Genomic DNA, 27,816 nt, shown 5'->3' with positions numbered 1-27,816 from the left:
GCCACCCGGGCTCGTCGGCCTCGCCGCCATGTCGCGCTTCACACGCACCAAGCTGTCCGCTGGGTCCCCGCTCCTTTGGGTACGGCTGAGGCCTGCAACGGCCTCGGGTGCCGTTAAGCCGCCCCCCGCAGTCCCCTCCCCTCAGCGGCGCCGGCCCAAGACCGCCTGCCCCGCCGCCGCGGGGAGCTGAGGCGACGCCCGCAGGTCCAACCGCCCCTGCCGGGCCTAAGGGCGGGGGCGCCGGCTGCGCCAGGGCCCGGCCCCCTCGCTCGCCGTCCCAGGCCCCCTCCTGCTCCCCTCCCTCCTCCTCTGGGCCGGCCCCTTGGGCCGCCCAGTGTCTGCGGGGAAAGGAAACCGAAAGTAAGCTGCGCCGGGCGGGGCCGCTGACCTGCTTGGGCCCGAGTCCGAGCAGCAGACGGCGGCGGCGGCTTCGCTGGCAGAGAGAGGACGCGCTGGAGCCCGGTGAGCGACCCCCGCCCCGCGCCCCGGTCACGCATTTGCTCCCGCCCGCCGCGACCCCCGGCGCCCGCGCCGCCCCTCCACTACCACTTTTGCCCCGACGCCCGCCTCAGCGCCCCCGCCACCTCCTCAGCCCCCGCGCCCCCATCACCCGCTTCAGCACCCGTCACCGCCTCAGTACCCGTCACCTTCTCAGCGCCCCCATCACCCACCTGAGCCCCTGGCCCCTCTCCTCAGCGCCCCTCTTAGCCCCCTCAGCGCCTCCATCACCACCTCCGCCTCCAGCCTCATCACCTAGCTCTCCTCTGTCCCCCCATCTCCATCCTCATTTTCTGCCACAGCTCCCCCTTCATCTTCCAGCGTCCTCAGCTCCCCTCATCACCTCATTCATCCCCATCCTGTACAACCACCCTCCGCACCTAGACTCCCCACTCCTATTTCCAGGCCCTCATCACTTTAGCAAACAGCCCCCAGCTGAGCTCAGCCCCACCCTCTCCTTGAGGCCCCCAAACCTCTTCCACTGTCCCCCACCTCCCCAGCGGCTCCCCGCTTCAGCTTTGCCCTGGCACCTTCTTCACTGCCGCACACAGCCCTGGCTCTCCCTTGACCCTACAGTATCTCTATCAGGAGCTGCTGGGCGCCTGGGTGACAGGGACTTCTCCATCCTTTCTTATACTCTCTCAGGACCCTGGAGACTTCCCCCTGAAACCCAGCTCTAACCTCTTTCATCCCATCCTGGTAATTAATATTCCTCTCTAATTTAACCACTACAGCAGCTTGACCATCACTGATTTTCTTCATCCTGCCCTTACAGGCCTTGATTCCCAAAGAAACCCGTTCGATTCTGCTTTTGTGGTAGCATTTCCTGTTCCTCTCTGCTCCTCCCTTTCCTTGCCTTTCTTTTTTCTTTTCTTGTTTCTTTTATCCCAGAAAATTTGTGAGTTTCTATTCAACAAGAGGAAGAAGGAATTTTCCTCTGAGCATTTTTTTCTAATTAGACAAACAAACAAAAAACCCTCTAAATATTGAACCTGTGCCATGAGAGCTGGGTTTGATAAGATGAGGGATGAGATTCACCAAAAATATTCCCAGCAGGAAGGAAAGGGACTCCTTTCTCTGATGAGGGTAAAAGCTACTCCTCATGTAATGCCAGATCTATTCACAGTTTCCAACTATGAATGTTTTAAAACTCAGTGAAAGGGACAGTTGAAAAAGTCCCTTTGCTGAGGACTCTCAGTTAGCCACTCTTTCCCTAGCCCCAGCCCACATGATGTGTATGAGTAGGATGGAGAAGTTTCCTTATAAGGGGCTTCCTCTTTCTCTTACAGGACTACTGTCGAAAACCATCAAGATAAAAGAAAGAGGAGAAGGAAAGAACTGCAGATATCTAGCTGTCCTGAGGAAACAGCATCCTGTAGATGCTAAGCCTCCTGGTTATTGAAACGTAATTTCTTTCTCTTGATTCAATAGAGCGGAGGACTTAATCCGTTTGGCTGTGTTCCAAAGAGTAGTATAGGGATAACTGCTCACTAATTATTTATGTACTATAGAGTACTGTAAGCTATAGAGTATTATATAGTATAAATGCTGGATGGAATGGTAAATACATGGTTTGGGGGTTCATAAAAATGTACTTCTTTCTGTTGTGGCAACAATATTTGTTTGCTTTATAGGAGAGGAAAGTGAAACCTAGCAACTGCTTAAGTATCTTGGCTAAAGGCATAAATCAAACAGGAGTTTTGAATGGGAATTGATGACACTCCCTTAACCCCAAGAAAGTACAAGGATAAAGGGAAGGGGGAATTTGATCCTTTGAAATTTGATCCTAGATTGTGAATTTAGTGTTTTGTATCATAATTGAGCATTCGCAGAATTGAACACTTGTGCACATGATTAAAATCTATGTTTGACTCTTAATTAACGAATCATTAAGATGTAGAGGTAGAAAGGATTAGCTTGATACTATTTGGGTTTTTTTCCTGCTGGATGCTGTATTTCAAAAGGCACTAATAACTGTCAACCTGTGCAGACTTCCAGACAACTGAAAGTAACGTGAACGTGGAAGAAATCAGGTGACTCAGACATGGAGAACCGAAGACCTTGTCCGGAGGCCCGGCCCAGGAATCCTCATATTAACCACAGAGGTGAGCAAGGGTTTCTACCTTCAGATGGTCCCAGACTGATGATGGTTCCACTTATGATTTTTTGACTTTGCAACATGGTCCAAAAGCAATATGCATTCAGTAGAAACCATACTTCAAATTTTGAATTTTGAACTTTTCCTGGGTAAGATACTGTCTTGTGATGTTGGGCAGCGGCAGTGAGCTGCAGCTCCCGGTCAGCCACTCTGTCCCAAGGGTAAACAGCTAGTACACTTACAACCATTCTGTACCCAGACAACCATCCTGTTCTTTCAGTACGTTATTCAGTAAATTACATGAGGTATTCAACACTTTGTTATAAAATAAACTTTGTGTTAGATGAGTTTGCCCAATGGTAGGCTCATGTAAGTGTTCTGAGCACATGTTAAGGTAGGCTTTGCTAAGCTATGATGTTTGATAGATCAGGTGTATTAAATGCTTTTTCGACTTAATGTTTTCAACCTACAGTGGGTTTATCGGGAAGTAACCCAGTTGTACGTTGAAGAAAATCTGTAATGGGAAGGAAATTGAGTTACTTATGAATGAGCAGGCCCACCAAAATAGACTGCATCTCTCAAGTAAAGAATGGTTTATTCCTGGGAATTCCCAGATGGCCCAGTGGTTAGGACTTGATGCTTTCGCTGCCAAGGCCCAGGTTCAATCCCTGGTTGGGGAACTAGGGTCCTGCAAGCCGCACAGCATGGCCCAAAAAAAAAAAAAAGAGAATGGTTTATTCACTAGCTACAACATGAATGACTCAGACTAGACGACCGTCCCCTCTCCTTAAGAGAGCTTCTAAATGGGTGCAGTTCACTTTAGCAAAGGTAGTGTTGAGGTGTCAGAAATGGAAATAACTGTTTTTTTTTTTTTTTTTAATATTTATTTATTTGGCTGCGCTAGGTCTTAGTTGCAGCACGTGGGATCTTGTTCCCTGACCGGGATCGAACCTGGGCCCCCTGCATTGGGAGCGCAGAGTCTTAGCCACTGGACCACCAGGGAAGTCCCCGGAAGTAACTGGTTTAGAGGAGCATTATCCAGTAGAAACATAATGCAAGCCCAAAACTTAATTTTTAATTTTCTAGTAGCATCATTAAAAACAAAAAGAAACAGGTAATATACATTTTAAAAACTTAATATAATAAAATTTGGTATTTGTCTTATTTAAGCCAATATATCCAAATAATATCATTTTATTATAATTGAATATATTTTACTATTATAGTACTTTTCTTGGAGTTTTTTTTCTTTCCAGGTTTATTGAAATATAATTGACATACAGCACTGTAAGTTTAAGGTGTACAGCATAAATGATTTGACTTACATGTATCATGAAATGATTACTGAAATAAGTTTAGTGAACATCTGTCATCTCATATAGATACAAAATTAAAGAAATAGAAAAAAAATTTTTTCCTTGTGATGAGAATTCTTAGGATTTACTCTCTTAACAACTTTCCTATATAATATATAATGGTGTTAATTACATTTATCATGTTGTACCTTATATCCCTAGTACTTATCTATCTTATAACTGGAAGTTTGTACCTTTTGACTCCTTCATCCATTTTCCCCTCCCCCAACTCCTTGCCTCGGGAAACCACAAATCTGATCTCCTTTTCTATGACTTTGTTTTTGAAGTATAATTGACCTACAACATTATGTTAGTTCCTGTTACACAACATAATGGTTCAGTATTTCTATATATTTCAAAATAATCACAGTAAGTCTAGTTACAGAATCTGTTACCCTACAAAGATATAACATAATTATTGACTATATGCCCCACACTGTACATTTCATACCCATGATGCATTTATTTTGCAACTGTAAGTTTGTACCTCTTAATTTGCCTCATCTATTTATCTTCTCCCCCTACCTCCCTCCCCTCTGGTAACCACCTATTTATTTTCTGTATCTATAATTCTGTTTCTGTTTTTTTGTGTTTGTTCATTTCTTTGGTTTTTTAGATTCCACATATAGGTAAAATCATACAGTATTTGTCTTTCTCTGTCTTATTTAGCGTAATGCCCTCTAGGTCCATCCATGTTGTTGCAGATGGTAAGATTTCATTCTTTTATGGATGAGTAGTATTCCGTTTTATATATATATGTATGTGTATATATAGTGTGTGTGTGTGTGTGTTTGTGTACACCCCACATCTTCTTTATTCATTCCTCTGTTGATGGGCACTTAGGCTGCTTCTGTATCTTGGCTATTGTAAATAATGCCGCAGTGAACCTAGGGGTGCACATACCTTTTCTAATTAGTGTTCATAGTACTTTAATAATCTTAATATTTGTATTGACTCCCCCCAGATATTCAAATATTATAATTTTAAGATGTTATCAATATAAAAAATTTTAATGAGGTATTTAACATGTTTTGCTGTTAAGTCTTTAAAATTCCATGTGTCATTTTACACATCTTAATTCAGACTAGTCATATTTAAGATGCTTAATAACTACACATAGCTAGTCACCGTGTATTTGATAGTACATGTCTAGAGTCCTAGGCACCAAAGCAAAGTTAGTTCCGAAAGCATCACTCTACTGTAGTGATTATTCTGTTTGCTCAGAACTTTCTAAAACGAAACTAAACTGAATGGATTCTTGCCTTTCCCTAAGTTTGCAACATGTCTTCTGAGTATCAGTCATGGAACGAATGAGGAGGAACTGTAGAACTTTATTTTATGAGCTATGTGAATGTTGAAAGGATGAGAAATGATACAATTTTCCATTCTTCCAAAATACTGAGTCTTCTAATCAGATCAGATTATTAAAAGTAGGACTTTCTTATGATGTCTTGGGAGTTTGAAAAGTAAATATAAAAGTAACAATTATAAAAATTTAAAGTTCGGTATTACAGTATTTATATTTTACCAAATTTTCCTTTGTCTTGTCACATTAAAATTTTCTCGACAACGTACAAAACAAGGAAATGTACATTAGTGGATTTAGGATCTGATGGCATGAAATGGTACAATCATCTTGAATATGATGTGCATTTGAAACTTTCATAACATTTGTTATCATCCAATCATGGCATACAGTCTTCTTTTGTTTATTTGTTCTTAAAATCTCCAAGTCATTCTGCTAAGTTGGGTCAGCTTTAGAATCCGTTTTAGAGAAAAGGAAATTGAAAGAAAAAGGGCTTGGGTATGTTTGCAAAGGTCACTTATGAAATGTGTGGCAGATCAAGGAAGACAAATTCAGCTTCAGCCACAGGATGATGTTAGCTTTCCTGTGTGTGCTGGGTATGTCTCCTTCCTCTCCCCACACCTCCTTGTCTGAGGCTTGGGAATAGATAAGTACTAGGTCGATGAACTCGTGCTGCAGAAAGGAGGAAAAGTTAATTTTCATTTTTCAGTTTCCTGAATCACAGTTTGAGTTTCATTTCTCAGTTTCCTGAAATAGAACTTGAGTTTTATTTTTCAGTTTCCTTCACAATCTATTATTTGGCTCAAAAACATCTTGATAAAGGAAGCCCTACCTTCCCCTTTGCCATCTGATGCTGAGGAAGGTTCAAAAAGCATTTCCCTTTATGGTTTTATCCCATTTGATGTCTCTGTTGCCTATGACCTAATTGTTTAGAGGCAGAACAAATGGTCCTAGAGATCAGCAGGGTATTCCCAATAAAAAATTATTAGTATTTCTGTTAGTAATTAACATTAATGAGAGCTTTTTATGTGTCAGGTAGTATACTAAGCATTTTATAAACATTTAATCTTTACAGCAACCCAGATGGTGAAGCTTAGAGAAATTATGCAACTTAGCCAAGGTTATACAGTAAGGAAGTACCTAGACCAAGGTTTGAACCAGGTCTGTTCAGCTGTGAAACTCATGCTCTCACTGTTGTTCGGTACTGCCAAGAGACTGAAAGCAATGAGATGACCTTTTTGAGCCTCTGAAATAATCCCAGCTTGTGAGGATTAAATGAGTAGTTATCCTCTATCATGTATTAGGCACTCAACAAATGTTTATTTTTTCTGTTGCACCCTTTGAAAAAACAATATTTTTGTAATATATACAACAACCCTTGTAAACTAGTTTATATTTATCACGACTTGGTCGGAAACCTTTTTTCTCTCCAAATAAAACCTAAGCTCCTTAGTTGTTTTGGAAAATGAAAGTATGTCCATATCATTGTGCTTACCCAAAATTCCCATTGTGTTTAGGGCCTATGGATGGAGAATTACCACCAAGAGCTAGAAATCAGGCCGATAATCCAGCGGCCAGTGCTCTCAGAGGAGGAGCCAACCAGCCCGGAAGGCATCCTAGGGCCAACAACCATCCTGTTCCTCATTGGCAAAGAGAAGAGAGGTTTGGGGCAGTGGGCAGGAACCCACATCAGGGAAGGAGAAACCAGGAGGGGCATGCCAATGATGAACCTAGAGGCCAAAGACATGGTCAGGAAAATGACACCAGGCAGAGAAGTGGCAACCAGGAGGGAAGGAACCGCAGACCACCACGATCCGGTGAAAACTTTCAGCAGTGGCGGAACCCCCACCAAAAGCCTGTAGAACAGCCACAGCAGGTGAAGAAACTGGGCTACAAGTTCCTAGAAAGTCTTCTGCAGAAAGATCCCTCTGAGGTGGTCATCACACTTGCCACAAGTTTAGGACTGAGGGAGCTCTTGTCTCATTCTTTTATGAAGTCCAACTTCCTTGAGCTCATCTGCCAAGTTCTTCGGAAGGCTTGCAGTTCCAAAATGGACCGCCACAGCGTTCTCCATGTTCTGGGCATATTGAAGAATTCCACATTCCTCAAAGTCTGCTTGCCGGCTTATGTGGTAGGGATGATCACTGAATCCATCCCCCATGTTCGAAACCAGTATCCAGAACACATTAGCAACATCATCTCCCTCCTCCAGGACCTTGTAAGTGTCTTCCCTGCCAGCTCTGTGCAGGAAACTTCCATGCTCATTTCTCTCCTGCCAGCTTCTCTTAATGCTTTGAGAGCCTCTGGTGTTGACATAGGAGAAGAGACAGAGAAGAACCTGGAAAAGGTCCAGACCATCATCGAACATCTGCAGGAAAAGAGACGAGAGGGCACTTTAAGAGTGGACACCTACACTCTCGTGCAGCCTGAGGCAGAAGACCATGTTGAGAGCTACCGGACCATGCCCATTTACCCCACTTACAATGAAGTGCACTTGGATGAGAGGCCATTCCTTCGCCCCAACATCATTTCTGGAAAATACGACAGCACTGCTATCTATCTGGATACCCACTTCCGACTCCTGCGAGAGGATTTTGTCAGACCCCTGCGGGAGGGCATTTTGGAACTTCTCCAAAGCTTTGAAGACCAAGGCCTGAGGAAGAGAAAGTTTGATGACATCCGAATCTACTTTGATACCAGGATCATCACCCCCGTGTGTTCGTCAACAGGCATTGTCTACAAGGTGCAATTTGACACAAAATCACTGAAGTTTGTTCGCTGGCAGAACTCCAAGCGATTGCTCTATGGGTCCTTGGTGTGCATGTCCAAGGACAACTTTGAGACATTTCTTTTTGCCACCGTGTCTAATCGGGAGCAGGAAGATCTCTGCCGAGGAATTGTCCAGCTCTGCTTCAATGAGCAGAGCCAACAGCTGCTAACAGATGTCCAGCCCTCTGACTCTTTCCTCATGGTGGAGACAACTGCATACTTTGAGGCCTATAGGCACGTCCTGGAAGGACTCCAGGAAGTCCAAGAGGAAGACATCCCCTTCCAGAGGAACATCGTGGAATGTGACTCTTATGTGAAGGAGCCAAGGTACTTGCTAATGGGGGGCAGATATGATTTCACTCCCTTAATAAAGGATCCCTCTGCCACTGGGGAATCTCTGAGGAATACTGAGGGCTTGAGACATCCCAGAGTTAATGTCTTAGACCCCAGCCAGTGGCCCTCAAAAGAAACCCTGAAGCTGGATGACTCCCAGATGGAAGCCTTGCAGTTTGCTCTCACAAGAGAACTGGCTATTATTCAAGGACCTCCTGGAACAGGTAAGAGAAAATTTTTCAGAGCACATGACATCTGCCCTGTGAGATAGGCAAGGGAGGCTTGACTCTAGGTTTCTGGAATGTCTCAGTTTAAAACATTGCCCTGAAATGGGCATTGAACTTGTTGAAAAAGCAGCTTCTCATAGTGATTTTCCAGTGAGGACCCATTGGTGTGCGTAGTAAGACTGCTGAGGGGTCAGACTTAGGGAGATGCATTACTTCTGCTCCGTTGCAGGCTATATTAATTTGCTTGATCTTATATAAATTTAAGTTAAATAATATCAGGTATATAATAGCACTGGACACCAAATACTGCTGTATATGATTTGCATCTGTTAACTCATTGCAACTCTGTGAGGTAGAAACCATTCCATTTTACAGATGGAAAAAACTAAGGCAAAGAGAGGTTGAATAATATGTTGAAGCTCACACAGATGACAAGTGACAGACCTAAGACTAGAACTCAGGCAGTCTAGAAGCCGGCTCCTGGCTTCTCTCTCTCTTCTCTTGGAAATATACTTCCCTACATCTTCCTCCCTGTGTGCCACTCTCTAATCCTCCTCTGAGATGATAGCTACTATTAGCAGTTTGACATGTGTCTTTTGAGATGTTTTCCAAAGTTAAAACTGATATATCTTTGTGTCTTTATGGGTATTTATATGTTTACATAGCACACTTTTCCTATTTTTTAAATAACAAAAACAAGATTATGCTCTATATATTGGCCTACAGTTTATATATATGTGTATAACATGTACGGATATTTTTACATTCTTTACACTACAGTCACATTTAGAAATATACCTCACTCTTTTTTACCATGCCTGCATTCATGGCATGAATGCACCAAGATTTTTTTTTTTGGTTTCATAGACAGTGCTTAATAAGTATTCATAATCTATATCTGTGTGTGTTTATCTCTGAGTACTCTGCTTATTATTTCTGTAGTTTTTTTCCTAACGTGGGAATTCACATTAATAGTTAGGGTAGGTACTGCTAAATTACCCTCCCAAAAGAATATTTAAAAAATAAAAAACAAAACAGGAAGAGGTTCTTTAAAAATAACGATAAAAGAATGGCAACTCATGATAAAAAATTAATGTAACAAAATGGAAAGTTCTTTCTGATAAGAAACACCCATATGATGGGAAAATGTGCATAATTAAAGTGATGCTTTCAGGGCTTTAGAAGAAGAAAAAGGATGTACCAGTTTGTACTGCCACCGAGAATGAATTAGTGTTCCCATTTCCTTATATACTTTCCAGCATTGTTGTATGTTATCAATGTTTGCTCATCAGCAGTTTTTGCTGATCTGAGAGGTTAGAGTTTTTGGCTCATTATTAATTTTAACTTTATGTTTTAATAAAAAATGGTTCAAATATTTTAAAAATTCCACGTCTCTCTCCTCCCACCATCCCACCCAGTACCTTTATCTAAAGCAATGTTATTGTCTTCCTGTTTATCCTTCCCGAGATAGTCTATGAATATTCAAGCAAATGCATACTTATATTTATTTCCCCCCACTTTTTTTTGACTCACTATGCTAGAAAACACTTTGCATGTGTTTTGCTTTGCTCACTTATAAAATACATTGGTGATCCTTTCATACTGGTGCATAAGTATTATCTCACTCCTGTTTGTGGCTGCATAATATTCCATTGTATAGATAGCTCATAATCTCTTTAACCAGTTCCCTATGGAAAGATTTACTGATACAAACAATAGGTCAGTGAATAACCTTGTTTGTGAGTCATTTCACACAGAAGCAGAGTATATCCAGGAGAGAAATCCCTAACTGAATCAAAGAATATGTGAATTAGTAATTTTAATAGATAATGCCAAATTGTCCTCTGGAAATGTATATCACAGTGGTTAATTTGTATTTCTTTAATCAAGAGTGAGATTAAATATCCTTTCTTGTTTTTATTAGCTATCTATATAACTGTTTCTGTAGATTGCCTTTTCGTATTTGCCATATTTCTGTTGAATGGTTTCTTTTTCTTACTGATTTATAGAAGCTGTTTGTATTTTCAAAATATGCATGTTGCAACTAATTTCCCCTAATGTTATCATTTGACTTGAGACTCTTTAGCTCCAAGTATAGTAATATAATCATTTCACTCTAGGTTGATACACACACACACACACACACACACACACACACACACACACAGCTACTAAGAAACAGCCTACCTGTGAGTTTGAGAGGAATGTGACAACACGCTAGGTTGACACACACACACACGCAGAGCTACTAAGAAACAGCCTGTGAGTTTGAGAGGGATGTGACAAAGGGGGTCATTTTTGAGGTGGAAATCCCGAAAAGTATCCATTCCAAGGGGAAGGAAGCAGTAGGAGAGGATGGGGTAAATATTGAATTATAAAGATTTTCTTTCCTCCGAAGGACTCCTTAGCCATCCAGTCCTCCAAATTAGAAACATAGGAGTTATCCTTTTCTGTTCCTCACCCCAGCCAAACCATTATCAAGTTCCAATCAAGTTTATCTCTGAAGCTTCTCCCCAGTCTGCGTAATTATCTCAACTGCTGGAGCCAGACCTTGTCCTCACTCACTGGAAGATGTCAGGAACCTCCCAACCAGTCCCTCCCTGTTCCGCCTTGCCCGCTCTTACTCAGTTAGCACTTTCCCGGGGAAGCCTCTTCTAATCTCATTGAGTAGGCCAGAATCCCAATTATTTGTTTTCTTGGTACCTTGTATTTCTCATTTCCCACATTTGTGATTTTTGCATTTGTTTGTGTGATTATCTTTCTCTTCTGCAAGTCTGTCAGGTCCAGGAAGATAAGAACCATGGCTATTTTGCTCACCATTGTATTTCTTGCACCTAACCCAGTGTCTAACACCTGTTTGGCACTCAATACATATTATTTGAAGAAAAAAAAGGAAGCAAGAAATTGTTATTTATCTATACTGAAAAGTATTCAGCTGTACTGAAATGTTTATTTTCTTGTATTGCTCACTCAACATTGAGTATTTTTTAGGACAGTGGCTTCTCAGCTTGACACAATGTAAGAATTTAGCTGTTTGTAAACAATTAATTATTGACCATTTATTAATGAGCCCATAACTCTAACTCCGATGTTGATTTCTGTGAGTTTTTCACTCCTATCACAAAGGCAAGTCTACTGTGGTATATTAAAAGCATTTCTAGGGCTTCCCTGGTGGCGCAGTGGTTAAGAATCCACCTGCCAATGCAGGGGACACGGGTTCGAGCCCTGGTCCGGGAAGATCCCGCATGCCACGGAGCAACTAAGCCTGTGCGCCACAACCACTGAGCCTGCGCTCTAGAGCTCGCGAGCCAGAGCTACTGAGCCCACATGCCACAACTACTGAAGCCCGTGTGCCTAGAGCCCGTGCTCTGCAGTAAGAGAAGCCCTACAATGAGAAGCCTGTGCACCACAACAAAGAGTAGCCCCCGCTCACCACAACTAGAGAAAGCCCTCGTTCAGCAACAAAGACCCAACACAGCCAAAAATAAATTAAATAAATAAATTTATTTTTAAAAAAAGCATTTCTAAATAATTTGCTGTGTGAGATTGGAAACAATGTATATGTCCATCAACAGAAAACTGGCTAAAAAAATGCCTTACAGCCCTGAAAAACAAAAAGAGGATTCTTTTTATGTACTGATAGAGAACTATATTAAGTGAAAAAAGCAGGATGTAGAACGGTGAAAATAGTCTGCTACTGTTTGTATTTTAAAAAGGAAGGGGAAGGCTAGAAAAAGACTGTATATTCGTTTTTGTTTGTGCATAGAATGACTACCTCTGGAAAGTTACACAAGAAACTAGTAACGCCGGTTGCTTCCAAGAGGAACTAGGTGGCTGGGGGCAGAAGAGTGAGGAGGACATAACACACCCATTTGCGCTTCTAGGATTTTAAACCATCTCAATATATTACCTTAAATTTTTAAATAATAATAATAATTTGCTGTACATAATTACTCCTTTTAGAAAGTCTCTAAGTTTTTTAACTCTCCTTTTTCCTTGTTTTTTAGGCAAAACCTATGTGGGTCTAAAAATTGTTCAGGCCCTTCTAACCAACGAGGCTGTTTGGCAAATTAGCCTCCAGAAGTTCCCCATCTTGGTTGTGTGTTATACTAATCATGCTTTGGACCAGTTTCTGGAAGGTAATATCTGTAGGCAAAATTGTTCTCTGTTGGGAGTTCCCTGGTGGCCTAGTGGTTAGGATTCTGGGCTTTCACTGCTGTGGCCCGGGTTCAGTCCCTGGTCAGGGAACTGAGATCCTGCGGGCTGTGCAGTGTGGCCAAAAAAAAAGTTCTCGACTTTGAACCATCAGCAAGTTCAGTAGCTTTCTATTGCTCTTTGGATAAAGTCCACAGCCTGAATGGCTGTGTGTGGTTTGCTCCAGCTTAATTCTGAACCTCATCTCCTACCTCTTCCCTTGTTCTCTCTAACTCCAGCAACCCTGACTGTCTACAGTTTCTTGACTTCCTCCAGCTTCTCCCTTGGCCCATGCTGTTCCCTCTGCCTAGCATGTACTTTTTCTTTCTCCCGCTGTCTCCATCTTGATGCACCCAGCCTGGATGGCTCCAGCTGATTCCTCAGGTCTCACTTCATGTGGACTTGCCCTCTTGGCCCCAGACAAGGTTAAGACTCCTTTTGTATTTTTTCCTTCAAATACTTAATTAGCATATATGTACCAGTTTATTTGTATGTGTCTCTACCCTAGACTATAAACACTAAGTGGATTGGTCCTGTTTCTTGCTATATTCACAGATCCTGGCACATACTTGACACTCAAACAATACTAATTGCATAAATGAATGAATAAGTATTTGTTTTTCCTCTGGAAAATAATGCTTAGACTATTATTTTCCACTCTTTCATATCCTCCTTTCACCTAGATTAAATCTTCCTTATTCCTAGAGTATCAGTTTAAATTAGATCCTTAAAAATTAGATCTCTGCCCCACCCAAGCTAGTTAAGGTCCCCTGTTATACACTTTTAGCATGTATTTATAGTATTAAGTTTTATTATGATAAAATGTTTAATATGTATCTTCTCTGGTAGACTGTGAGACATGAGAACAAATGAGGAACTGAACCTGTGTTTTGACCACTGTATCTTCAGAAGCTAACACATGCCTGGCACAAAATAAGCAATTAGTAAATATCTGTAGAGTGAATAATAGAGAACATTTACTAATGCTTACTTTGGGCCAGGCCCTCCCTAGGAGCTATAAGGATACTCTCTCATTTATCCAGACTATAGCCTTATAAGGAAAGTATTACCTTCTTCAAATCACAGACAAAGAAACTGAGGCTCAACTTAAGTAACCTGCCCCAGGTTACATAGCAGTAAGTGTGCAGACAAGACTTGGGTCCCCAAGTGTCTGATTCTAAAGCCTGTGCTCTTAAGCACCACACTTTACTGCTCTGCAGGTCACATCATCTCTGGGGCCTTCTTGTTCACTGGTGGGGTAGGTTCCCTGTAAGTACCAGTTTGTACCCTAAGGGACCGGCTGCAACAACATCCCAAACATACACAGCTCTCACCTGAGAGAATCCAGCATAGCTCCTCTTAACTCTGCCATGCTCTGCTTTGCTCCACAGGCATCTATAAGTGTCAAAAGACCAGCATTGTGCGGGTAGGTGGAAGGAGCAACAGTGAAATCCTGAAGCAGTTCACCCTGAGGGAGCTGAGGAACAAGCGGGAATTCCGCCGCAACCTCCCAATGCACCTCCGAAGGGCCTACATGAGTGTAAGTCCCAGCTTTGGAGATCTGAGGTAGCTCAAGGGAGAACTAACCAAGATAGCAGTGGCTTTCTGGGTAGGCAGTCCAGGGGAGATAGGGAGGCTCCACAAAGCTGTGAAGGACCCTGGTTCCTTCCAGCATTCCATTCGGGTAATCCTACGGTGTGATCTTTGCTCTCATAATCCAAGATGGGGAAAGGACAGAAAAGGGCACACCACCCCTCCCAGCCCCTGCCAGGGCCTTAAAGCTACTTCCCCAAAACCACCCATAGCACTTTTACTTACGGCCTGTTGACCAGGTAAGTATCATCTTCTAGCTGGGCAGCATTGTGCCCAACCAAAACTTTGAGTTCTTATTACTAAGGAAAAAAGAGAGCAGTCTCTACCACAGTATATTTGGCCTGCTTTTCTGTTGTATTATTTGTTTCCTTTTCTTACTAGTTGGTAGGAGGTTTTTAGACATTTTAGATATTAATCCTTTGGATAAAGACGGCTGTTCCTGTGTTAGCTTTGTTTTCCCTCAAGGCAGAGACTGAGTTTGGGACATGATGATACTTCTTCATCATTTCTTTCCCTCTGTTCTTGATAGATCGTGACACAAATGAAAGAGTCAGAGCAAGAGCTGCATGAAGGGGCCCAGACCCTGGAGTGCACCATGCGTGGCGTACTACGGGAACAGCATCTGGAGAAGTACATCTCCCTCCAACACTGGAAAAGCCTGATGAATGGACCAGTACAGGTAGGGGTCATCTTGTGGGGCACAAGCATCTCTCTTGTCCCCATATTTGGCAGCAGAAGTAGAAGTCCAAAGCATTAGCTATAATCTGCTAAGATGCTGCTGTGATGTGAAAAGTTCCTTTTCGTGAGAAAAGGCAGCTGAATATACTAGTCAGAAACAAGACTCTGGAGCCAGTCTGCTGGATGTGAATACTGATTTTGCTCTAGGCAAGTTACTTAATTTTCTTGTTCCTGTTTCCTCTTTTATAAAGTGGGGATAGGGACTTCCCTTGAGGTCCAGTGGTTAAGACTCCAGGCTTCCACTGCAGGGGACACGGGTTCCATTCCTGGTCGGGGAACTAAGATCCCGCAAGCCGTGAGGCGTGGCAAAAAAAAAAAAAAAGTGCGGCTAATAACATTAAGTTGAACCCCGTGAAATTGCCAATATTTTTAAATTTAACTTGCAAAAATGGCAGTTTCTTACAGATCAACTTATTTCTTATAGGATTGTTATTGAATAAACAAGTCAATATTTGTAAACCTCTTGATTTAATAAGTGCTCTAAGTGCTTGTTAAATTAAACAAAATCATAACGAGGCAACCTAGCACATATAGAGGGTCTGGGACTTGACAGACTGGTCACACAGACTTGTGACTTGAGCCAGTGTGATCCTCAGGTCCCTCAGCAGTCAAGCAGGAATAATAATAACGCCTGCCTTCAAAGGATATTATAAGAAGCATCTGCTATCTGTGTTTTTTTTTTTTTTTCTTTGTTGGCTGTACTGCGCGGCATGCAGGGATCTTAGTTCCCCAACCAGGGATCAAACCCGTGCCCCCTGAAGTGGAAGCACAGAGTCTAAACCACTGGACCACCAGGGAAGTACCTGACACGATCTCTGTAAAGTGGTTGGCCAGGAATCCAGTGAGATGGTAGCTCTACTATCAATGGGTTGGTGATTTCCAGGGTTTCAAGCCCCAAAGCCTAAAAGGGTCAGTCAGAGTCCTATAAAGGACTGAAGCAGGCTAGATGTGAGGCGTTGGGAAGTAGCAAGGACTGAGGCAAACTGGAAAAGGGGTGGCAGCAGCCAACTTCGGCCATTTGTTGCCATTTAGGAATGCAGGCTCATTGCTCCCATAGCTCCTGATTTTTTCAAAAGAGGCAGGAAATTTTTGTTTTTAAATCTATGCAAGTCATATTAAATGAGCCAGTTGCCCAAACGTTGCATTTTTAAGAGAATTTTAAGGGAATTACCTCTTGATCCTTTGAGAAGACCTTTCCTCATGCTAGTTGTCATAGAATTCTCATGACTAATAATTCTTTCCTCAGAATGAATGGGTTTGCTTCCAGGGCTGGAAGCATTCCATGATGCTGGAGTGGCTGGGTCTAGGTGTTGGTTCTTTCACCCAAAGTGTTGCTCCAGCAGGACCTGAAAATACAGGTAAGAGGTGCATGTCTGCCTAGAATCACATCTTAAGGTGGAATGGTAAAGACTAGAAGAGCAGGACTTAAAAATAAAGAGCTATAATCAATCAGAAAAAGACAAATAATAGGTTAATAGGAAAACAGATAAAAGACTTTTAATAAGCACATCACAAAATAAATCCTCATGGTCAATAAACATGAAAAGTGCTCATTAGAAATGAGAGGAATTAAAACTACAATGATATACTATTACACACCTACTAGATTGGCAAAAATTTAAATGTTTGATATAATCCCACATTGAAAGAATGTGGAGCAGTGGGAACTCTGATATGAGGCTAATGGCGATATTAATTGGCAAAACCACTTTATGATAAAAGAAAGGCAGAAGGAACTCAAATATCCATCCACACTTGTACACCAGATGGATAAATTACAATCTATTCAGATAATGGACACAACTGTGAAAAGGATTGAATTACAGCATATACAGCAATATGTATGACTCAAAAACATGCTTGGGCTTCCCTGGTGGCACAGTGGTTGAGAGTCCGCCTGCCGATGCAGGGGACGTGGGTTCGTGCCCCAGTCCGGGAAGATCCCACATGCTGCGGAGCGGCTGGGTCTGTGAGCCATGGCTGCTGAGCCTGCGCGTCCGAAGCCTGTGCTCTGCAACGGGAGAGGCCACAACAGTGAGAGGCCCGCATACCGCAAAAAAAAAAACCAAAACCATGCTGAATGAAAAAAGCAAGTTATAGGAAAATATTGATATATACAGTATGATTTCATTTATATAGAGCTCAGAAAAGTCAAAACTAGATGATGGTGGTTGTTTGAAGATATATATATATTATATATGTGGTAAAGTTAAAAGGGAGGTATGACTAATATAGAATTCAGGTTAGTAGAGCCCACAAGGGTCTTCAAAGAAATTGGTAACTTTCTGCTTCTTAAGTTGGGTGGAAGGTACTTGGATGTTCATTTTATATACTTTTATAATCCTTTAAGTTGCACATTTACGTTGTATACTTTCCTTTGTATATGTATTTGACATAAGTAAAACCTTCCTTAAAAAGGAATACATTCATGTGATTTTTTAAATGTAACAAAAATGTATGCAAGGAAACCTAAGTCTCTCTCCCCTGTCATTCCTCCCATTTCCCTACCCAGAGGTAACCACTTAAACCCCTTAAGAATGTCTTCATGCATCTAAGCTCTTATAGGTACCCTTTTTCATCCTTTGGCTTCAAGAGTCTCCATCCCTGTCCTGACTGCTTTCCTCTCTTAGCCAAGGCAGAAGGGGAGGAGGAGGAGGAAGAAGGGGAAGAGGAGGGTTCGCTGATTGAGATCGCAGAGGAGGCTGAACTGATTCAAGCAGACCGGATGATTGAGGAGGAAGAGGTGGTGAGGCCCCGGCGACGGAAGAAGGAAGAGAATGGGGCAGTACAGGAGTTGGCTAAAGTGCTTCTGGCCATGAGGCTAGACAACTATGGCCCCGGGACAGCAGCCGGGCAGGAGCAGGCTGCAGGAGAGTGGGAGGTAAGCTCACTTCCTCGTAGCCCCTGCAAGTCCTAACAGAGTAGGAAATGGGAGTTCAGTTATTATTGCCAGGTGGGTGTGGGTAACTCTCCTAAACAGGCCTGAGAGCATATGTTCTGACCAGAACCGCAGCCCCTGATTTTCACTCACTTCTGTTGCACCGTATTCACTGCATCCTCATAATTAGCTTAATTTACCCTTTTACAACCTAATCCTAGTATAAGATAGGTCTAGGGCTTCCCTGGTGGCGCAGTGGCTGAGAGTCCGCCTGCCAATGCAGGGGACACGGGTTCGTGCCCCAGTCCGGGAAGATCCCACATGCCGCGGAGCGGCTGGGCCCGTGAGCCATGGCCGCGGAGCCTGTGCTCCGCAAAGGGAGAGGCCACAGCAGTGAGAGGCCCGCGTACTGCAGGAAAAAAAAAAAAAAGATAGGTCCAGTTTCCAAGAGTATAAAAATTATGGCCTTTTAGAGGGGCCCTGGCAAGAAATGCTAACTTAGAAAGACAGGAAGTAGGTAGCCAAGTGCTTCTCTTGAACTTTTAGGGAAGCGCAGCACATATGAGTCAGATCAAACACTTACGGTCTCAGTGCTTGGTGCTTTCATGGATATTCTCTTTTCAACTACAAACAAGTCTGTGCATTAAGATTTTAGAGGATTCAAGTAAAACAGAATGAAGTAAGCTATGTAGACTGGATGGAATATTTATCCTTCAATCACTCTGAAATTTGATATTTCTCTTAGAGCCAGGATAGTATAAATGCCCAGACTTTCTGTCCGCTCCTTCCTTTGGTAGAACCTAGTGGTCCTCAGAATTTACCGTGTCTTACTCTGACAGTAGAACACTGAACCCCACTGATGATTTAAGGGACTTTAAGGGCAGCTTTGAATGCAGCTTTCTCCAGTCTGCTGGCTTTGAATCTGATCTCCTAGTTCAGTTCAACATCTCTATGCGAGGGACAGAATCATGAGCCCAATACTTGGAAGCATGGATTGGGCATCTGCCATCTGGCCTCTGGAGGAGTTGAATTGTTTGGTTTTGAAGCGGAGGGGGGTCCATAGTATTGTGACATCTATCTGGCATGCCAGTCCTTCTAAAGGCTCATGCAGAGCCAGGGGGAGCACTTTCTCCGAAATGGTGCCTTTTACCCACTTGTTAAAGGTACTATCTTGATATAACGGCATTAAGACCATCTTAGCAGGACCTGTATGGCATTTAACGAGAGAGACGCACCTCCACTACTGTCATGACATATGCTTTAGGAATGAGAAGCAGACTGTGGTCAAAGATGTTCAGTAATGACTAGTGCCAGCACTCTTCTAAAGTGCTTTCCATGTATTTACTCCTTCAGTCAATCCAGCAGCTCTGTGAAGAGGTACTATTGTTATTCCCATTTTATGGAAGGGGATGCTGAGGCACATAGAGGTTCAGGTTCAGTAACTTACTCTAGGTCCCGCAACATATAAGAGGTAGATGGGACTTTGAACCCAGACAAACTGGCTCCAGAGCCCTCATTTAGCAATGAAATATCTGTTGGGAGAGTGTGAGACACTTAGAGAAGTTCATCAGAGATGACAGCTCCTTTTTTAAATGTGCTCTAGCCCCCGCCTCGGGCTTAGAACCAGGCCCACCTCTACTCAGTGGCTCTGACTGGTATTGATATCCACAGACCCAGCGCAACCAGAAAAAGAAAATGAAAAAGAAGGTGAAGGTTGAACTTCGCAAGCTGAACACCATGACTGAGGCCGAGGCCAATGAAATCCAGGATGTTTGGCAGCTGGACCTGAATTCTCGCTGGCAGCTTTATAGGTACTGTGCCCACCCCACCCCCACCTACCCCCAGCCCCAGCCAGCCCATGTAATTTCCCCAGGGGGTTCCTTTCCTGTTCCTAGAATATAAGCCCTTCAGATCTTCAATATTAGTGTTAACCGACGATTGATTGAGCACCCCACTGAGCTGAGTGCTAGATGCAGCCATGGGATAGAATAGACACGCTTGGTTCTACCCTCACAGGGTTTAGAGGCTATCCAGGAAGACAAATCAGTTAGTTCCACAAATAAAAAGTTACAAACAGGCATCAACACCAAGGAAGAAAAGAGCAAGGAGTGCTAAGAATATTAACATGGGAGCTGATCTGATCTGAGATATCTAGGAAAGTGACATTGGAGGCAGGATCTGGAAGATGAGTAGGCATTAATAAGGCCAGTTGGGAAGGGGGAGCAGATGAGCTTGCAGGGACCACACGGGTAAAGGCCTCGAGGGGGGAGGGAGCATGTTTGAGAAATTGAAAGAAGGCAGCCAGCATGGCTGTATCTCAGACAAATAGAAAGTGAGGTCAGAGAGGTGGGCAGGGGCCAGACTGTGCAGGGCCTCTTAGGGCTGAAGAGTACCACTGGAAGGTTTTACAGCAGAGTGGTGAAATGATCTGTTTTACTTGTGGAGAGTTACAAGTAATTCTCCACAATTACAAGTAATTGTGAGGGAAGGAGTGGGGACTCGGGCAGGAATGGAGTAGGGACAGTTTGTGAGAAATTCTTCCTGAAGCTTTTAAAGTCCCTTGCTCTTGTCCAGTAGTTAACCTCTGTTCTTTAGCCCCCTCCTTCCTTAGCTCCTGACCACTTATATACATCTCCCTGCACATCATTTTGTTGGCCATTTTGGACTCTCAGGTCCCTGCACATCTGGGTCTCTCCTTTCTCTGTGGCTTGTAACTTCCTCTAGGGTGTAGGTTCCACTTCATGCACAGGGCACACTGAAGGGGCTTCCTCCACCTTCTCAAAAAGCACATGGCTTCCTCTCCCTGGTTCTTCACATTCTCCAGGCTGTGGCTACAGATGTACCAGGCTGACACCCGCCGAAAGATCCTCAGCTATGAACGTCAGTACCGCACATCAGCAGAGAGAATGGCAGAGCTGAGACTCCAGGAAGACCTGCACATCCTGAAAGATGCCCAAGTTGTAGGAATGACAACAACAGGTAAGAAAGCATAGAGTTCACTACTGTTGCCAATGCCTATCAGATTATCTAGGACAGGTAAAGAGAAACTTCTTTAGTAGGTTAGAGGAAAATACCATGAAAAGCTATTGGAAGCAAGCTGTGTTTAGGGTTCTCTTGGTGAAATTCACCCACTTGCTTCTACTGCATTTAGAACCTCAACAGTGACAACATGGGGATGGTGCTCTGGAGACCACCCAGCAGCACTCATTCTCATGCAGTGGTCACCGTGGCCCTGGGTGAATGTGAGGACTCAGTTGTAACAGACCCAGGCTCGGGGGTCACCAATCCAGAAGCCCAGTGGCACAGCGAGTCTAGTACATCCGCTCAGAGAACTCTCTTTGTTCTCTTGACTCGAGGTGCTGCCAAATATCGCCAGATCCTGCAGAAGGTGGAGCCTCGGATCGTCATCGTGGAAGAGGCTGCTGAAGTCCTTGAGGCCCACACCATTGCCACCCTGAGCAAAGCTTGCCAGCACCTCATTCTGATTGGGGACCACCAGCAGGTAGGCCAGGGGCCCCTAGAAGATAGGCTGGCTCTCTGCAGGAGTGGAATCAGGAATCAGACAGGAAGACCCTGGTCTCTGCTTTACCAGTCCTCAAGCTTATTAGTGGCTGTCTGTGACACCTCTTTTCCTCACCTCCCATGTTCAATCTAAGAGCAGGTGCTCTTAGATTGGGGGCATGTTTTAGAGGTAGCATTATCCATTTCAGGTTCCCTTTGCTACTTTTTTTTTTTTTTTTTTTTGGCGGTACGTGGGCCTGTCACTGCTGTGGCCTCTCCCTTTGCAGAGCACAGGCTCCAGACGCACAGGCTCAGCGGCCATGGCTCACGGGCCCAGCCACTCCACAGCGTGTGGGATCTTCCCGGACCGGGGCACGAGCCCGTGTCCCCTGCATCGGCAGGCGGACTCTCAGCCACTGCGCCACCAGGGAAGCCCCCCCTTTACTACTTTTTAATAATCTACCGTGGCCTTTTTTTTTTGCGCTGCGCGGGCCTCTCACTGTTGTAGCCTCTCCCACTGTGGAGCACAGGCTCCAGATGCGCAGGCTCAGCGGCCATGGCTCACTGGCCTAGCCGCATCGCGGCATGTGGGATCTTCCGCGACTGAGGCACGAACCCGTGTCCCCTGCATCGGCAGGCGGACTCTCAACCACTGCGCCACCAGGGAAGCCCTACCGTGGCCTTTTAAGTGGCCTGTTAAAACAGCGTGTTCCCCATCCCACTGCTTCCATTTTTGCCACCTTCTAATCCATTCTTCATAAAGGAGCTAAAAAGTAAATCAGGTCATGTTACTCCCCAGCTTAAAACCTTCCAGTGGTTTCCCATTGCACTTAAAATAAAAATCAAGCTTCTGGGGCTTCCCTGGTGGCGCAGTGGTTAAGAATCCGCCTGCCAATGCAGGGGACACAGGTTCGAGCCCTAGGTCCGGGAAGATCTCACATGCCGTGGAGCAACTAAGCCCATGCGGCAGTACTGCTGAGCCTGTGCTCTAGAGCCCGTGAGCCACAACTACTGAGCCTGCGTCCTGCAACTACTGAAGCCCACGTGCCTAGAGCCCATGCTCCGCAACAAGAGAAGCCACCACAATGAGAAGCCTGCGCACCGCAATGAAGAGTAGCCCCGCTCGCCGTAACTAGAGAAAGTCCGTGCGCAGCAACGAAGACCCAACACAGCCAAAAATAAATAAATAAATAAGTCAGGCTTCTTAAAGTGGCCTACAAAGGCCAGTATTCTCAGGGTTCAGCCTGCTTCTCTGACCTCACCTCATACCACCATCTATCTCATTTGCTCACTGTGTTCCCACCCTCTTCTTTCTGCTCTCTCTTATGGCTTGCTCTTTGAATGACTGGTGACTTCCTCCATGCTGGTGTCAACTCAGATGTCACTGTTCAGAGAGGCCTATGTAAAGACCTCCACCCCTGGGCATTCTGTCCCATCACCCTTATTTCTTGGCTTCATGGCCTTTGTCACTCTTTGTCCTTAGCCTGTTAACAACTAAAGCAGTGCCTGGAACACAGAAGCCACTTGAAAAACATTTGATAGGTGGGTAGATGGATGGATGGTTAAAATACATTTTCAGTGGAGAATCCTCAGACGTGTTTCTCTTCTCAGCTGCGCCCCAGTGCCAATGTGTATGATCTGGCCAAGAATTTCAACCTTGAGGTGTCCCTCTTTGAACGGTTGGTGAAAGTAAACATTCCCTTTGTCCGTCTGAACTACCAGGTGAGAAGCTAGACCTTTGTTACTACCAAATGTCCAAGGGAAGGCTCCTGGGAGCCTGCCAAATGCCAACAAGAAAGCTTGGCATTTTTATTTCATTAAAATACTGCTAGTTTAGTAATGAAATGACTCTGTCAGATTTATTTTGTTTTTTTGTTTTAAAATACCGCAAGTTCAGCCTGTGTTGAGTTTGTGTCAGATGAAGGAGCTGTTTACATTCTGCTCTTTTTTCCCTATTATTCTTTTCAAATGTTACTGCCCCAGATTTTCCACTAGCAACTTAGTCTTTAGAAAACTGTCCATTTTACTCTTTGCCCATGTTTTTAATGACATACGTGTCTTGTTTCAGCACTGCCCATGTTTTTAATGACATACATGTCTTGTTTCAGCACCGCATGTGCCCTGAAATTGCCCGGCTTTTGACACCCCACATTTACCAGGATCTGGAAAACCATCCCTCTGTTCTCAAATACGAGAAGATTAAGGTGAATCTGCCCTACCTGATCTTTCTCTGATGCTGTCAGCAACCTAGGAGGTTATATTTTCCTCAGGACAAAAAAGGGCTTTCAGAAGGGAAAACAGCCAGCTTTTTAAAAAGCTGCCTATTGGGAATTCTCTGGTGGTCCAGTGGTTAGGACTTGGTGCTTTCACTGCCGGGGCCTGGATTCGATCCCTGGTTGGGAACTAAGATCCCTCAAGCCATGTGATGTGGCCAAAAACAAAAATCAAAACAGTAAAAAGCTAGTTATTAAGAAGAGGAATAGAATATAAGTTGAGAATACAGACCTGGGTTTTTGAATCCCAGCTCTGCCATTTAGTAGCTGTGTAACCTTTAGCAAATTATATACCAATTCTGAGGGTCAGGGTCTTCTTTTGTACATGAGAATAATGGTTGCTGCTTCGTAATATTATTGTATTGAAGGAGATAAGGTATATAAAGCATTCAGCACAGTGGAATGCTCCTAAATTAAAGATTATGGTACAGAGTATGTAGAAGCCTTCTAAGGTCCTTCCCTGGGACAGGGTCAGTGGCCAACGCACATGAAGGTAGAAAAAACTACCATGAATGTACCTTCTCTTCTTTTTCTTTCCAGGGGGTCTCTTCCAACCTTTTCTTTGTAGAACACAACTTTCCTGAACAGGAAATCCAAGAAGGCAAAAGCCACCAGAACCAGCATGAGGCTCGCTTTGTGGTGGAGCTGTGCAAGTACTTCCTGTGTCAGGAGTACCTGCCCTCCCAGATCACCATCCTCACCACCTATACCGGGCAGCTCTTCTGCCTGCGCAAACTCATGCCTGCCAAGACATTTGCTGGTGTCAAGGTCCATGTGGTGGACAAATACCAAGGGGAGGAGAATGATATCGTCCTCCTCTCACTAGTGCGCAGCAACCAGGAAGGCAAGGTGGGTTTTCTCCAGATACCCAACCGCATCTGCGTGGCCTTGTCCCGTGCCAAGAAGGGAATGTATTGCATTGGAAACATGCAGATGCTGGCCAAGGTGCCCTTGTGGAGCAAGATCATCCATACCCTTCGAGAGAACAATCAGATAGGCTCTGCCCTCCGGCTGTGCTGCCAGAACCACCCTGTTATCCACACTTCAGTATCCAAAGCTTCTGACTTCCAAAAAGTGCCCGAAGGAGGCTGCAGCCTACCCTGTGAGTTCCGGCTGGGCTGTGGGCACGTCTGCACCCGTGCCTGCCACCCCTATGACTCCTTGCACAAGGAGTTCCAGTGCATGAAGCCATGCCAGAAGGTGATCTGCCAAGACGGGCACCGGTGCCCCCTTGTTTGCTTCCAGGAGTGTCAGCCTTGTCAGGTGAAGGTGCCCAAAGTCATTCTCCGGTGTGGCCATGAACAAATGGTCCCTTGTTCCATGCCTGAGTCAGATTTCTGCTGCCAAGAGCCTTGCCCCAAGGTCCTGAAATGTGGGCACAGGTGCAGCCACCCATGTGGTGAAGACTGTGTGCGGTTGTGTTCAGAAAAGGTCACCGTGAAACTCAAGTGTGGGCACAGCCAAAAGGTGAAGTGTGGCCATGTGGAGGACCTCAGGTATGACCTGCCAGTCAAATGCACCACCAAGTGTGGCACCATCTTGGACTGTGGGCATCCATGTCCCGGCTCCTGCCACAGCTGCTTCAAAGGGCGCTTCCACGAGCGCTGTCAACAGCCCTGCAATCGCCTGCTCATCTGTTCACACAAGTGCCAGGAGCCGTGCATTGGTGAGTGCCCGCCCTGCCAGCGGACCTGTCAGAACCGCTGCGTCCACAGCCAGTGCAAGAAAAAGTGTGGGGAACTGTGCAGTCCCTGTGTAGAACCCTGTGACTGGCGCTGCCAGCACTACCAGTGCACCAAACTCTGCTCTGAGCCCTGTGACCGACCCCCCTGCTACGTGCCTTGTACTAAGCTGCTGGCTTGCGGCCACCCCTGCATTGGTTTGTGTGGGGAACCATGCCCCAAGAAGTGCCGTGTCTGCCACCAGGAAGAAGTCACCCAGATCTTCTTTGGCTTTGAGGATGAGCCAGATGCCCGCTTTGTACAGCTGGAAGACTGCAGCCACATCTTTGAGGTGCAAGCCCTGGACCGCTACATGAACGAGCAGAAGGATGACGAAGTTGCCATCAAGTTGAAGGTCTGCCCTATCTGCCAGGTGCCCATCCGCAAAAATCTGAGGTATGGAACCAGCATCAAACAGCGGCTGGAAGAGATTGAAGTTGTCAAGGAAAAGATCTTGGGCTCAGCAGGGGAAATTGCAGTCAGCCAGGAACAACTTAAGGCCCTACTGGAGAGGAAGAATCTCCTCTACCAGCTGCTCCCTGAAGACTTCCTGATGTTGAAAGAGAAGCTGGCCCAGAAAAATCTGTCAGTGAAGGACCTGGGCCTTGTTGAGAATTATATCAGCTTCTATGACCACCTGGCTGGCCTATATGATTCCCTGAAAAAAGTGCATGTCTTAGAACAGAAGCAGGTGAGGACTCGATTAGACCAGGTCCATGAGTGGCTGGCCAAGAAGCGTTTGAGCTTCACCAGCCAGGAATTGGATGACCTCCAAAGTGAAATCCAGAGGCTCACATACCTGGTGAACCTGCTGACCCGCTGCAAGATAGCAGAGGGGAAGGTGAGAGGCCGCGTAGCAGAAGAGGTCTCCAGAGTCCGGAAGATCCTCGAGGGGACGTGTAAGTTCACCCGGGAGGATGAACAGCTTGTGCAGAGAAAGATGGAGGCTCTGAAAGCCACGCTTCCCTGTTCTGGCCTGGGCATCTCAGAGGAAGAACGAGCGCAGATCGTCAAAGCCATAGGTTACCCTCGTGGCCACTGGTTCAAGTGCCCCAATGGCCACATCTATGTGATTAGTGATTGTGGGGGAGCCATGCAGAGGGGCACGTGTCCTGACTGTAAGGAGGTGATTGGGGGCGTGAACCATACTCTGGAAAGAAGCAATCAGCTTGCTTCCGAGATGGATGGGGCCCAGCACCCTGCCTGGTCTGACACGGCCAACAACCTGCTGAACTTTGAGGAGATCCAGAGGATGATGTAGGAAGATGACATACCGCTGCCTTTTGCCCCAGCCACCGTATGGCTGGGGCCGGCTCCCCCATGAAAGAACCGAAGTTTGTTTTTTATTACTGTCCTTATAGTCTTAGCACCTATTTAAGGATCCACTTTTAGGGCTTGCCCACATTTGTTTCTAGATTTACCCCTGCTCTAGAGTAAGCACTTTACTTCCAGAACTGAGAGCGAAGTTAACAGGTCTCTTCTCTCTTCTGCAAGTTAGTGGACAGACTGCCTGAAGCACGTTTGGGGCTTCCACCCAGGCTACCTAGTAGTGTCTCTGGATCCTGACTCAGTCACATGTTTTTTTCCGCAGTGCTCCAGAGGCAGATAGGAGCTCAGTGAAGCAGACTCATTCTAAATTGCCAGGACCTAACTTGCACACTCATTTCCAGTCTAATAAAGAGGCCCAGAGGAGTTGTTTATGAGCTGCTTATCCTTTCAAGGAGCACAAGAATCCCTCCTACCCTCCTCCTCGGGCACCCTCATTCTAGGAGACGGAGGCACGTGATGAGACAAAGACTTCACTGACTAATCCTGATGTTACATATTCACTGAGAGTGGGGGAAAGTGTGATAGACCACAGCTGCTGGCTTATGCAGCAGGCCCAGGCCAACTAAGGAGTGATCCCTGTACCCTTCCTGGGACTTGCACTTTGGAATGGTTGAGGTTTTTTTCCCTGCAATAGGAGAGGCTCAGTAGCTGTGCTGGTTCCCCAGGGCCTTGAAAGGACTAAACTCTCATTTAGTACCAGCAGCGCCTATCCAAAGTGTGACCCTTTTGTCCCAACACCCTCTATTGCAGCTTTTGCCTGGGCAGGGTTCGCATGCCAGCAGCTTCTGTAGGTCCCAGGTCCATACCAGAAGCCAGCCCCCAGGCCTGCTGCCTGCATACGTATTCCCTCAGTCCAGTGTTCCCTAGAACTGATACTTAGGCATCTCAGGTCTTTCTAATGTTGGCGAGAAAACGTCCCTTTGCTATGTATACATTTCCTTTTTTGTCTTTACTATGCACTTTAGCCTATAAAGCCAATTAATAAAAAGAGTGAGAAAAATCA

The 27,816-nt window shown here is 44.9% G+C and overlaps 1 protein-coding gene across 1 annotated transcript; it reads left to right on the top strand.

Annotated features, from left to right (window-relative positions):
• Positions 1–27,816, top strand: ZNFX1 (zinc finger NFX1-type containing 1). Its single transcript, XM_030839013.2, has 15 exons — positions 1–462; positions 1,788–1,903; positions 2,489–2,603; positions 6,775–8,583; positions 12,594–12,725; positions 14,172–14,320; positions 14,903–15,052; positions 16,358–16,469; positions 17,742–17,992; positions 19,661–19,800; positions 20,814–20,968; positions 21,346–21,491; positions 23,102–23,212; positions 23,599–23,694; positions 24,304–27,816. The coding sequence occupies exons 3-15, from the start codon at positions 2,543–2,545 to the stop codon at positions 26,743–26,745; spliced, it is 5,754 nt and encodes a 1,917-aa protein (XP_030694873.2). The 5' UTR covers positions 1–462; positions 1,788–1,903; positions 2,489–2,542; the 3' UTR covers positions 26,746–27,816.

The sequence above is a fragment of the Globicephala melas genome, chromosome 15 (assembly GCF_963455315.2).
Source record: "Globicephala melas chromosome 15, mGloMel1.2, whole genome shotgun sequence".
NCBI classification, from domain to species: domain Eukaryota; kingdom Metazoa; phylum Chordata; class Mammalia; order Artiodactyla; family Delphinidae; genus Globicephala; species Globicephala melas.
This window is presented reverse-complemented; position numbering and strand designations above follow the sequence as displayed.

What these genes read in the sequence shown, in the direction of transcription:
- ZNFX1 (XM_030839013.2), top strand. Translation starts at nt 2,543, where the DNA reads ATGGAGAACCGAAGACCTTGTCCGGAGGCCCGGCCCAGGAATCCTCAT. An exon ending in TTGTCCGTCTGAACTACCAG is followed by an intron (nt 23,213 to 23,598) that starts GTGAGAAGCTAG and finishes GTCTTGTTTCAG; the next exon opens with CACCGCATGTGCCCTGAAAT. An exon ending in TCAAATACGAGAAGATTAAG is followed by an intron (nt 23,695 to 24,303) that starts GTGAATCTGCCC and finishes TTTTCTTTCCAG; the next exon opens with GGGGTCTCTTCCAACCTTTT.